The sequence below is a fragment of the Mesitornis unicolor genome, unplaced genomic scaffold (assembly GCF_000695765.1).
Source record: "Mesitornis unicolor isolate BGI_N332 unplaced genomic scaffold, ASM69576v1 scaffold2461, whole genome shotgun sequence".
In the NCBI taxonomy this organism is placed as follows: Eukaryota; Metazoa; Chordata; class Aves; order Mesitornithiformes; family Mesitornithidae; genus Mesitornis; species Mesitornis unicolor.
Genome location: NW_010161636.1, coordinates 7,875 through 20,629, shown reverse-complemented (window position 1 = coordinate 20,629; position 12,755 = coordinate 7,875). Strand labels below are relative to the sequence as shown.

General features: G+C 35.3%; 1 protein-coding gene across 2 annotated transcripts in view; it reads right to left on the bottom strand.

Moving 5' to 3' along the window:
* Positions 1-12,036, bottom strand: part of SACS (sacsin molecular chaperone) — a 28,499-nt gene extending 16,463 nt beyond the window's left edge. The window contains exons 1-5 of one of the 2 annotated variants that reach the window (XM_010193385.1): positions 11,955-12,036; positions 8,790-8,875; positions 5,281-5,392; positions 4,448-4,594; positions 1,842-3,325 (exon numbers count right to left, since the gene is read on the bottom strand). In XM_010193385.1, coding sequence (XP_010191687.1) covers positions 1,842-3,325; positions 4,448-4,594; positions 5,281-5,296 — 1,647 coding nt within the window. In that variant the 5' untranslated portion in view covers positions 5,297-5,392; positions 8,790-8,875; positions 11,955-12,036. The remainder of the gene's footprint in view (positions 1-1,841; positions 3,326-4,447; positions 4,595-5,280; positions 5,393-8,789; positions 8,876-11,954) is intronic. The other variant, XM_010193386.1, reaches the window with a different exon arrangement.
* Positions 12,037-12,755: the final 719 nt, after the last annotated feature.

Here is a 12,755-nt window from a genome sequence, read left to right as displayed (position 1 = left end):
GAAAGAGTGATCTAGCACACCATTAAAACACCAACAAAACACACTTTAGCAAAACATCTGCACAGAGATTACCAGCCTGGTAATCATCATGGTAAAACAGTCGCATGCAAAGAAATCGCTTACATATGCAGAATAGGGCTTTTGGTGTGCGTTTTTTTATAAATGAGAAAATCATACATTTAGAAGCAGGGAGTAGCAAGAAACTAATTTTTCCAACTACTCTTCTTTTCAAAGCAGGTCTAAGTAACTTTTCTTCTGATAGAAAAACTGAGATGACAAAATTATTTTCATCTAACAACTAAAAAAGTAAAATAGCACCCACTGTTCTATGTCTCTTACAGATTCTACTTGAAAGCATACAAAAAATACAATGTGTATTTTTCACACAAATCTGTAAATTCCAAAGGATCTCCAGACAGTGGTTAAGATTACTGTAGCCAAGAGTCAGTCTCATCCTGCCCTTCACTTCCTTTATGTCAGCTCTTAAAACTGAATAGTTTTTTATGGCTTTGGTCTTCCTGAAATAAAAATTAACTATCTAGTTTAATTCTGACAACAGATATGTTAATTATACATAAAGCAACACAGAATCTTGTTCTTCCACAGGTGTTAACAGAACTTCACAAGAGCTTATTTCAGCTTTTTAAGCAGGCTCCAAATTTGAATACGCAAAGAGCCAAACTCAAGTTAAAAGTGTTTTAAAACATCTAACATAAGTAATTTATCATATTTATAACATTAGAATTAAAAGTAATTACTGTAGGCAAGAATAGAGGCAACTAAAGCACTACTATTTCAAACTTCTGTAGTATAATAGCTAGCAAGTAGATTTATTCCTGGTATAATGTGCTTTTGTATCAGTTTTACAAGACTAAGCAAACTAAGTCCATTACCAACAGAAGCTGAACTGAATAAGATACAGTGGTATCATTAAGTTGCCCAAGAAGTATCTTATGACTAGTCTGAAGCTGGGCTGTAATTTGTTAGCCTCATCATGGGAATGTTTTCTGTACTGGCATACTGGCTCAACTTCCGGAAGGAGAAATAAAGTGAAAGAATAGCCAAAGATAAATCATCTGACAAAAAACAGAAGAGAAATTTTTTAAATTATTTTTTTAAAGAAAACACTAGAATCAGAGGCTCTGAGTAGTGTTAATGCCCCGATTAAAAAAAACCTTAATTGTCTAGAACAAGGAAGATCATAGGTTTAGAATATAATAGAAAAAGAACAGCAACAGACTTGGAAAAAAGCAAACTCATCTCAAGCAACATGGGAAGACCAGTTACCTGCATCCAGCTGCTTGTCTTGAAGACGTGCTGTCTATACATATATTCAAACCACAGTTTCCATAAAGATCCTCACTATTTACCTTAATAATATCTATAATGGCACACTCAAACCCATCTCTGCTTCCCTTATAAACAGTCCATAGGGCAGTAAAAGCAGCAAAGCACATGCCAAGTGTCACATTCTCTCTTATCATTATCTAATTTAATGTACTTCCTAGTATGAATGTTTGTAATCTTCTATTTATAATTCTCAGAAGAAAGCTAACTTGAAATGTAACCTGAGGTGTTCCCTTAAAGCCTAGATGACAAGATTCTTTATCAAGTTATAATGGCAAGCAGCAGTAAAACTTTTCAAATGACACATATGCCCACAAATATGTACATACATATGGAAAACCGAGTTCTATTGATGCATTATTTCATTACATTACAAGTTGCTGCATATCATCTTGTTGGCTAAGTCTGAAGCTCTGTTTAACATTTAAACAAAAAAAAGCAAAAACAAAAATAAAAAAACCACCAAAAAACCAGTATTTAAAATACTAAGTGTACCTGGGATAGTCTTCTGAGGTTATGTAAACTGCATCCTGTTCTGACACAGATGAGGAAAAAGGAGTAAAATTTCCATTCTGTAATGGCAAAAGTTCCAGTCCAATCAGTTCACTGTAGACTCCATCAGAAAGCACAAATTCTAAAAGATGAAGCTTTTCTTCAGTAGGCCCACTGTGTCCAGATTTCCTCAGTACTTGCCGTACTAGAGCAGGAGTCACTTTTTTCACAGCTTTAGCAGTAGACATAGTAAGATGCACTGCACTAGCAATATTTGCTGGTACCTTGGCAATCTGCTTCCCTGAATTCTGGAGGTAGTTGAGAACAGACTGTGTGTAGTCCAAACTCTCATCCATTTCAGAAAAGTGCACCTGTTCCACATTTATCCACTGATGACTCATTGAGTAAATAACTGTATGCTGGAGCAGCTCTTTAAAGAGAGGTACTACAGTTGGTTTCCAAGGTACTCTGATTTTGTTCTCATCAGGCCATAACCTATAAATTCTTTCAGCTGACAACGGAAAATCCGAATTCTCCTCAGTCTCCATTCGTTTGATAGCTTCCAAAATAAGGGTGGTATATGCCTTTGGCACTATATTCACCACAAGTAGATCATTCCACAAAGCTGCTGGATCTCTCCATTGATCCAGCTCTCGCCATTTGATACTTCTCCTATTGTCTGTGAGACCAAAGAAACCACTAACATGAACTGGGAGTCCAGTTTTGCTTTCCTCACCTGGAGGCAAAGGCAGAAAACAAAACGCTCTTCCTGAAAAATCTGCTACAGCTCCTTTTTCCTCCTCATTAGTTGATAAAGACATGGCTATTCCAATAGTAGGAACAAATTTCAAGTCATCAGCTAAACAATCCAGCTCAGTACACATTCCTCGACCACCTACACAATTGCATACTAACCAAGATGTTTTCTGTGCGTCCTTAACACTCTCATCTTCTACAATTATATTTACATGGTATGTCACACACGTTATGCTATTGCTTGGAACTCCTTTACAATACTGACTTATTGCTGTTCCTAAGATCTTGATAGAATTGGGTCTTTCATGTTTCAAGGCTTTGTTCTCACTAGCCGTTACTCTAAAAATCAGCCTCTCAGTTCCATCAGCTTCCCTAACATGCAATGAAACATCCTGAACACTCTTCAAAAAGAGCAGGACCGTGTCTGCATCTGCTCTGAAGGATTCAAATAGCTCCAAAACCTTCTGTTTGTCATACACGTTGCTGCTGAGCTGGGAAGGCTGCAGACGAAGCGGGAAACGAAAAAAGGTACCAGGAAAATTTCCATTCTTAAAGGTTTCCTTAGTGCTGCCAAACACACCAATGAATGGTGCAAACTGGTCTGTAAGTTCATTGATTTCCTTACTGTCTTCTTTTAGATTCCAACACTGGCCTGATTCATGAGGTCCAAAAAGGGTTTGATGGGGATCAAGCATTCCAATCTGGTCACCACTGAAAATACTAGGGACATCTGTATACATAAAAAACAACTATTAATAACCCTAAAACAACATACTCTTCAAATAGAGTCTTAAGGAACAAATTCTAAAAGGGCAAGAAAAACAAATGTTATAAAACTGCAATGAAGCTAGTATAATTCTGACAACATGTAATTCAGTGCTTATTGACAGGAAGAAACAAGCACACCTCTATTTTGCAATATAAATATTCATTCAACTATTGGAGTTCTAGCAAACAATGAGCAACAAGAAGTATATTTTTTTTCAACTCTATACTTCTATCTTTCCAGTATTTTTGAGGAAAAAAAAATTACTAAAGATGCAATGTAGTACATTCATACTTTGCAGATCTTGAAGGCTTGCAAACAGTAATCTTGTACATTTAAAAGATAAATTGCTAGAATTATCAAACCACTGAACATATTAACTAAGCTTTTATTCATGCTCTACTAGGTAAAATATTGTGAAAAATCATCCTGTGTCTTACAAACTCACTTCACAGGTTAAAAATGTTATTCATTAATTCAGCAAAAATTTGCCTCTTATCTACTACTGTAGCAGTAGCTACTATGTTGACTGTAAGCACAATTTATGCTACATGCTGCTTCTGTACATTTTGCCAGAATAACATGTTTCCAGACTGAGTATTACCAGCTTGTGAAAGAGTATTTACTGTCTCTCTCAAATGTAAATGTGCATATTCCTATATTATGGAATATCCTTTCTAGCAAGAAATAAAATCACTACTTATTATGCAAAGAACCTGCATAAAAGTTTCAGTCTAGTCTAAACTTTTGCACTTCTACTTGCATATCTACCCTTTATTATGGGCCTCTATAAAATGAACAGCAGGGCATAACTGAAATAACATTGTAGAGGAGTGTTCATTTTGGTATAAGGGACTAAGTACATAATGATGTTAGTAGAAGAAACAAACCTCCAAAAATCTTCAAAAGCCAAAGGATACCTTACAGAGTTTTAGAAAAATATGAACACTTCTTAAGGAAACTTAGCCAGGAATTTAATTTTAAGAGATACTCTAGAGAAAATATTAAATGTTCAATGAATAGCTAAAATAGTTAAACCATTTAAAACTTCCAACATTTTAATTTTAAAGTATCTGCTGAGAGTACCTGTTATATGATAGACTGAATTAAAGCCAATTCCAAATCTTCCAACTTTCAGGGGATCATCTTTCTTCCTGCTTCTTGCTATTTCTTGTATACCATGCCAGTCTTCCGGGGTGAAAATTGCATCATTGTATGCATAAAATGCTGGCCCTGTAATAAATAGGCAAGTGTTAAAAAGTTTACAGAAGAAAATTATTTACTGTTAAAAATTTCTAGGAAATGAACTCACAGAACTGAGAAAGTATTTCTTTAAAGTACGCATGCGCAAATTTAATGGGGAAGCTATGACCCAAGCTGACAACAAATTACGTTTGTTGATGAAAGGGAAGTACAGAGTAGCAGCAAAAACAAAAGCAAGAAGATGGATTTACCTCTGTATATGGTACTTAAGAGATTTATATTCTCATGTGGTATCTAGTTCTTGTGTCCACATTTTAAAAGAATTATTCTGAAAAACTGAACAGAAAGCAAAAAACCGCAAAATTTCTGAAAGAAGTGTCCTGTGGCACAAAGCTTAAACTCAATCTGTTCAGTCTATCAAAATGATGTTTGAAAGATGTACTAATCACACGCTATTAATACCTCCACTGGAAGGGAATACATGGCAAGATACAACAACAACCTCTGTCTAGAATATAGGACAGACAAATTCAAATTAGAAGACATAATTAAGCTGAATTATCAACACTAGAACATAAGACAAAATATGCACCTACTAAGGTGGAAGTAGCAATGGAGTCATCTCTATATGGTCATCTCCATACAGCAAGGAGAGAAACACAGAACCACATGCACATTGCAGAATAATGACCAAAATTAACAAAAATTTTATTTACCCTGATATTGTGCCATGTCCTTTGACCATAGAGTTTCTGTTCCATACTGAGTTTCATCATATAAAAACCTAACCTCTGTGGCACCAGCATCTTCTGCATTTTGTATCAGCTCCTGAGAGAGAAAAAAGAACAAACAAAACTGAAGTATAATGCAGTAATGTTGTATAAATTCTAGTAATGGCTTTCCAACTTAAACAGTAGAAGATAATAAGCAATTGTCTCAAGTGTAATTGTTTTCATACATTTCAACCAAAATAATTGTATCCAATTTACCTCAATGAAAATAGATGTCATTATAAGAGGAATATTCAGACAAATACTATAAAAGTGATTTGCTTTTGGAGCTCAAATACCACATACAAGCAGTATTCATGAACCTTAGAAATAAGCTACTAAACTATTACCACTATAGCTATATTATCCCAAATCATAGTTGTGCAAGTCTCAAAACAATGCAAGACAGCAGACAAAAAAAATAATTAAAAAAATAAAAGAGCAACAAAGTTCACCTGTTGAATGAAGCCCATAGACTAGTAAGAGACTTAAGACTATTTGTTAAATAGTATTAGTAGTGGTGAGAGCTGTGGAAAACTTTAATAACTAAAATGTCAATAAGCTAGTTCTGTAAAAACTACCTTTAATAAAACATGTCTATCTAGCCCCATTACAACAATAGAGTTACACACTGCAGACATGTAAGCATGATTATAAATACCTAGAGGATCAGAGCGTCACACAAGGCTCTGTTTACACTGAATCATCAAAGTGTATCAAGGCTCGAAAGACACAAACTCATACATACACATACACACACGTGTGTATGTTTTTGTGCTTATATGTAAGTCTGGCATGAGGAAGCATCTCAGTTGAACTAAAAAGCTATGTAGGTACATCACATCACATCCCATGTACTTACACAACACAAATGTCATTCCATTATGCATAAAAATAAAAGACTTGCTAGCAAGATGAATCTTTACTTTAAAAATGCATAAACTAGCAGCAGATATTTCAGATCTGGTTGCATTCCAATATAATGTTGAAAGTAAAATAAGCTCATTGTTATCTAATAGCTGGTTTCAAAACTATAACCCCTCAATTTTTCACTTTGTGACAGTATGTTCAGTCTTTAAGTCATACCACACAAGTAACCAAAATATATTGTTTATATTGTTGCTTCTACATAATTTTGAAGCAAGATGAGATAGCAAGAAGTATACCCATGGTTAAGCACATATAATACATTTTTAAACAATCTCCATGAAGTATTTAATTACAAAAACCATGCAATTCTTCTTCTAAAAGAACAGTTACAGCAATCATTCAAGAAGATATAGAAAGACAGCCAAAGCCTTTAGAAATACTAAATAGTAAGTATGGAAACCACTATGTAGTCAGAGACTTGCATTCACGCTGTGGCACAAAGGGCATCTGCTACATTCAGCCGTAACAGCATTGTATTTGAAGAATCCGAAGAGTGAAATCCATTTTAACAGATCAGCAAAATTCCTGGTAGTAATCTCTCCCTAGCAGTCTGTTAACTCTAAATCGTAAGCCATGAAAAAAGTAACAATTTTACTTTTAGATTTAGATTTACCTATCTCATTTCTAAGGACATTATCTTATTTCTTCACATTGGAATGAAAAATTAGGTTTAAATTGCTACTCTCTGAACCATTAATGATTTAACTAGTACTGGGAAATAGTAAAAACGTAAGCACTCATCCTATGAACAGACACTGCTCAGAACATATTCAGGATGCAGTTTGTCAAAACAATTGAGAATATGCTTATCTTAAGCATTCACAGTAAAAGTAATCAACTTCTAGTTCCACAATTGCAAAGAGAAATTCCAAGAGATAGCAGAAACTCACATCACCTGTCAGCATTTGTATTGGTGTGTTTTATATATGCTGATAGATATATAGATGTATCAGTACCAAATCCCATTAGTTAGAACATAGTGTTCCCATTTACTAAGGAAATTAATCTCCTAACATCCATGTGATGAGGCATTCTGTATAAGAAGTTTAACAACCAACTATAAACTAACCGTCCCAGATGCTCTTCAAAAAAAAAAAAAAAAATCAAACTGGCACTTCTAGACACCAGCATAAGAAGCTACGATAAATCAGACAAATCATCTTCTACAGGTACCTGTCTTTCCCCTTGTGAGACTTCATGAATTTAGAATGATCTGTAATTTTTCACATCATAGAATCATAGAATGGTTTGGGTTGGAAGGGACCATAAAGATCATCCAGTCCAATCCCCCTGCCATGGGTAGGGACATCTTTCACTAGAGCAGGTGGCTCAAAGACCCATCCAAACTGACCTTGAACACTTCCAATGATGGGACATCCACAACTTCTCTGCGCAACCTGTTCCAGTATCTCACCACTCTCATCCTCTCATCTTAAAATATTTCTTCCTTATGTCCAACCTAAACCTGCCTTCTTTCAGTTAAAAGCTATTGCCCCGTGTCCTGTCCCTACAAGGCTTGATATAAAGTCACTATTTGTCTTATAAACTCTCTTTATATATTCAAAGGCTGCAATAAGGTCTTGTCAGAGCCTTCTCTTCTCCAGGCTGAACAACCCCAACCTGCTCAGCACTTCTTCACAGGAGACATGTTCCAGACATGTCTAAAGCAAGGTGAGGTGAACTCCACTCTACCAGTTCACCATCCTATTTACTGAAAAAAATTTTAATGCTTAAATCAATGTTGTTATTTCTATTGTTAGGCTTGGACACGTAACATTCAGTATTCCAATGTGAAGCATCACAACGTAACATGCCCTACAGTTGCATACACTAATCTCAGTTCAGAAAATATTCTGACATTCTTTACTTATAACAACCAATGCTTAGACTAAAAATGTTTTTCAGCTCATGCAAAACTGATGGGTTCATTATTATTATCACTCTAGGGCAAGTCTTCCCAAATGCCACTCAAAGATTACAATCTTAAAAGTGCTCTTAATCTAATGATGAAACTTTGCGACACTGTCAAAGTTCACTAAGGAAAATATATTTAGCTACCCAGAAATTCTACAGCAAAATCTTGTATTAAAGTCTCCAGCTTATCCCAAACTTATAATAAGATAATCTCCCCCCCAAAAACGTATATACTATTATGTGATTTTACCACAGTTTATAGCAGAGATGAAAAATAAAATAATGGGAAAATAAACATTTTAGATAGCTCACACACAAAGTACATCACGAAGTCTCTGAGATAGCTATAACATCTGCATTTTATCTCTGTTTTTTTATAAACTACAATGGCATTTGTGACAAGTAAACTCAGAGACATTAAACACACACAAAATTAAACCACAAGCCCACAGCTCACTTTGCCTTGTCCACAGAAACGGCCACATGTACCTCCTGTACTAGAATGAATATACAATGAGGTACAACAACTGCAAAATTTGCTGGAAAGTGTTAAACTAATGGCATTATGTCATGCATATTTAATGATTGCCAAAAATACCATTTTTGTATACCTTAAGAATCTGTCCTCCTTCTGGGTATCTTCTTAAAATATCCTTAAGAAAATCAACAAGTGGTGGAGTTGTTTGTCCAAAACGACCTAAAACCAAACAAAATATAACCTGTGTATTATGTTACTATGCACTTAATTTCAGATTTAGAAAAAAAAGTCACTAAACAGTTACTGGGAATTTAGAATATTTTTTTTAATTAGCTCAAGGCCTGATACTGTAAAATCTTGTATTTCCAAAATCAACTGTAAAAATACTACATAAGTCTTTTTATTAAAGAAATTAAAATGGCAGTCTTCACGTTAATGTCAACATGCTGTTTCATCTCTAGATAAAATAAATTTGGGAGCTAAGTCTTTGTACCATTCCCACTGCAACACCTACTACTGGATGTTCAAACGTAGCAACTTCTAAAGGACCACTGCTTTTTAAGTAGCAGGACAGTTTTCTAGGGCAGCACTGCCTCCAACTTCTCTATAGCCAGTGATGGTCCCTACCGACAGCTACACACAGGCACGGGACACTTCGGCTCTGGTGTACACATCCTGTTCTGGCACACCGAGGTGCTGAGCCTGGTGCCAGCTTTGGTGTTACCTGTGCTCAGCACTGGAGAAGAGCCTCAGCAAGGTACTACCAAGCGTTATGAAGTGAGTCTATCACAGAATGAAAGGATCAATACCCTTCAATTCAAACTCCAGTCTGAGACTAAAGAGCAGCTCCCTGAATTCAAACCTCTAAAACTTGTGCTTCAAATAGTAATGATGCAATCCACAGAAGGAAAACACTCTACTGATGCCCCATCTATCAGTTCCTTTTAAAGTTATTAATAAGTAACTATTCTCTCTCTCCCCCCACTTCTACATATATGTGTGTTAACAAAGTACACAGATTCAAACACACGCACGCTATGTATATTATGGTATAAAACATTATACAAAATAACCCAACACAGAATCCTCAGCAATATGTAAAAAGGGGGATAGATAAGAGAGATCTATCTGCTGATCAAACAGCAAGTAAAAACATCAAACATCTTGTCTTTAGGAAATTTTCATATCATTCTTTATTTAAGGTAACTTAATAGCATCAATTAAAAAAAATCAAAAACCCAGGAAGTTGCAACTCACAGCTGAAAGTGTGGAAAGTATTTTATAACCTTTGTTATTTTTTTAATAGTATACAGAAGTACATGAAAGTCAAAATGCAATATGCAAACTTCCAAAATAAGGTGACCTGATAAATAGTAGGAAAGTTTCAGTGTTTCATTTCTTAAGGAGAAATTCTCTAAAATCAAGAAACTTATCTTCTCTAAGTCTAACTTGAGCAGGCAGGTGGAAGTTTTTAAACAACACATTTCACTATAGGAACTACAAAACCAGACAAGTAACTTACAAGTGATGGAACTGAAGACAGACATTATTCTAACTCTTTACATTTAAGAGCAGCACTGCTCTATGTATGTCACAAAAATTACTTTATCTTGAGATCTTGACTTGCTGCATCCTATCAAACATTGATCTTGGGTTTTCTTTAGTATTACAGCTGGTCATATTCAACACAAAACTGGTTCCACAAATCTGAAGGAGAAACTTTTTCCACAATAAGTAAAGTCAAGCACTGGAACATGATCCCAGAGAGCCTGTGCAGTGTCCATCCTTAGAGGCTTTCCAATCTGGACCAGATCAACCCTCGAGCAATGTGGTCTGACCTCAGAGCTGACTCTGCTTTAAAAAGGTTGGAGCAGAGACCTCCAGATGTCCCTGCCAACTTAAACTACTTTGTGATCATGTGAAAAGATTATTCATTATTTGATAGATATCAGTGATGAATGAACACAGAGGTGACATGGGTGATCTTCACAGTACTTCAAAGACCAATATGCTTGGCCCTTCTGGCTGTGTACTTCCTGAAGTCAGAAATTCAGGGTCTTCCTCAATTCATCTGCTGAAAGGAAAAATCTCAGAGCCAGAAGACTCCAGAATGAACACAAAAGGCTGGTACTAAAGCCTTCAGATCTTTTAGATTGACTTATATCAGAGTTGCAGGCAAGAAAAAGTGAAGTGTTTTTTGTAGACGTGGACTGCTTAGAGTGATAACTAAGAAAATCTCACAAACAAATATTCAATTCCTAGGCACGAAAAAGCAAGAGTTTTTCTTTCCTATGGAAGATTTCTTAAGTCCACTACACTATCTTCTTCATATACTTTCAAGGCAAAGAAGAAAAAAAACTAGGAGAAGAAAAAAACCTTTTTTAATTTAGTCTATCACAGCCTACATAAAGCAAAAAAATTAACAAAGCAAACAGTCAGGAATGAGAGAAAGAAAAAACTTTGATGCCATAGAACCATTTCCATAGGCATTTTCTAACCATTGCATGTTCTAGAGAATGTGAACATGAACTTCTGGCTATCATGCAAACGCTTCACTTCCCTCTGTCACTAGAGAACCATAATCCAGTACACCCATGGCTTACATAGGCTAAGAAATATAACATTTTGTGACACCAAATAAAATACCTGCATGAAAAAGGTTTCCTTCTTCATCCTACCATCCCATTACTGCTTACTTCATTCCCTTACAATAAAGTTGCTGTTAAAAAGAATGTTAATGCCAGCAACCAAGTAACACAATCATTAGATTTTAATTAGAGCATTTCTGAAGATATTCAGGTGTCATGATCTAATTCAAGATACACCTGCAATTTCTGTAATGAAAATGTAACTAAACAGAATCAAAAGAAAAACAAACAAAAATAAAATCAGAAGAAATCTAAAGCTTTTTAACAATTTTATAGTTTTTTTACACAGTGGTTACTGAAAAGATATCTCTTCAATGTCTGAATTGCTTACAAGTATTCAGTTTATTTTATATGAGACAAGGCAGCTATTAACACTACTGTAAGGCAAGTTTTATTGATTCCAAAGGACAGCAATATTCTAATTTCTACGCATGAAATTGCAAAGAAAAAATTGACCAACAAGGCACTTAAAAATTTAAGTTTAATTTTCCTGGAGCAGAATGAAAAGAACAAGTGAAGGGATACCTAGGATTTGGAAGAAAAATAATTGCTTCCCATTTAAAGAAGGGAATCATTTAAATTAACTCCAGACTGCAGTAGAAAACACTCTGAACTTCTAGTTTATAAACAGAGATAAGTATTTTTCATACCTCCTCCTTTCAAGCCTTGTGACTGAAGCTTCAGGAAAACTTGATTTTGAGGCTTCTGAAGATACACAATCTTGACACCATCAGATAACTGAAGTAAAAAATAAGACAGATTTTGATCAGAACATTCTACAGCATAAATAATTTTCTGTAGCTTCATTTCCTACGTATTTATTCTATAAAGTCTGGTTTTATCTAAAAGTATACAAATACTCTGAAACATTCAGTATCCAGTTTGAGCAGCACTTTCAGTCTCTGAGGTCTAGCATGGCCTCCTTTGCCTAATGATATTCCTCAGATGAAGTATCAGTTCGTTAATAACAGGACCAAAAAAATGGCCACAAACAAATCAGGTGGAAAAAAAGGCCTATAGATGCATAGCAAGAGCAAGCCATGGCCTCTGGTTTTTACATTTGAAAAGTTCTATGTTCTAGGAACTTCTGGAAGCATAAAACTAAAGCAGTTACTGTTCTAAGGTGCATGCCCATAAAGAAAATAAACATATACAGGAAATACATGGTCTACATACTCCAAAAAGTACATCTAGATATGCAATTTGACAGGAGTTTTAAACTAAGCCATATCAGCTCAAAGCAGCTAGAAATACAGAATGTGTAGAGACAAACATATGTCACAGAAACACCCCTGAAGAATTTGACCATCTCATCTCCCCATTACTTCTACACACAGACCTATGGACACACTGAGAACATCACAGAGAAACTAGGGCAAACTAAACTACAAATTCCTCAGCAGCCATCGGGAAAACTATTTAGCAATCACAGCACATAATGGTTTTGTTGC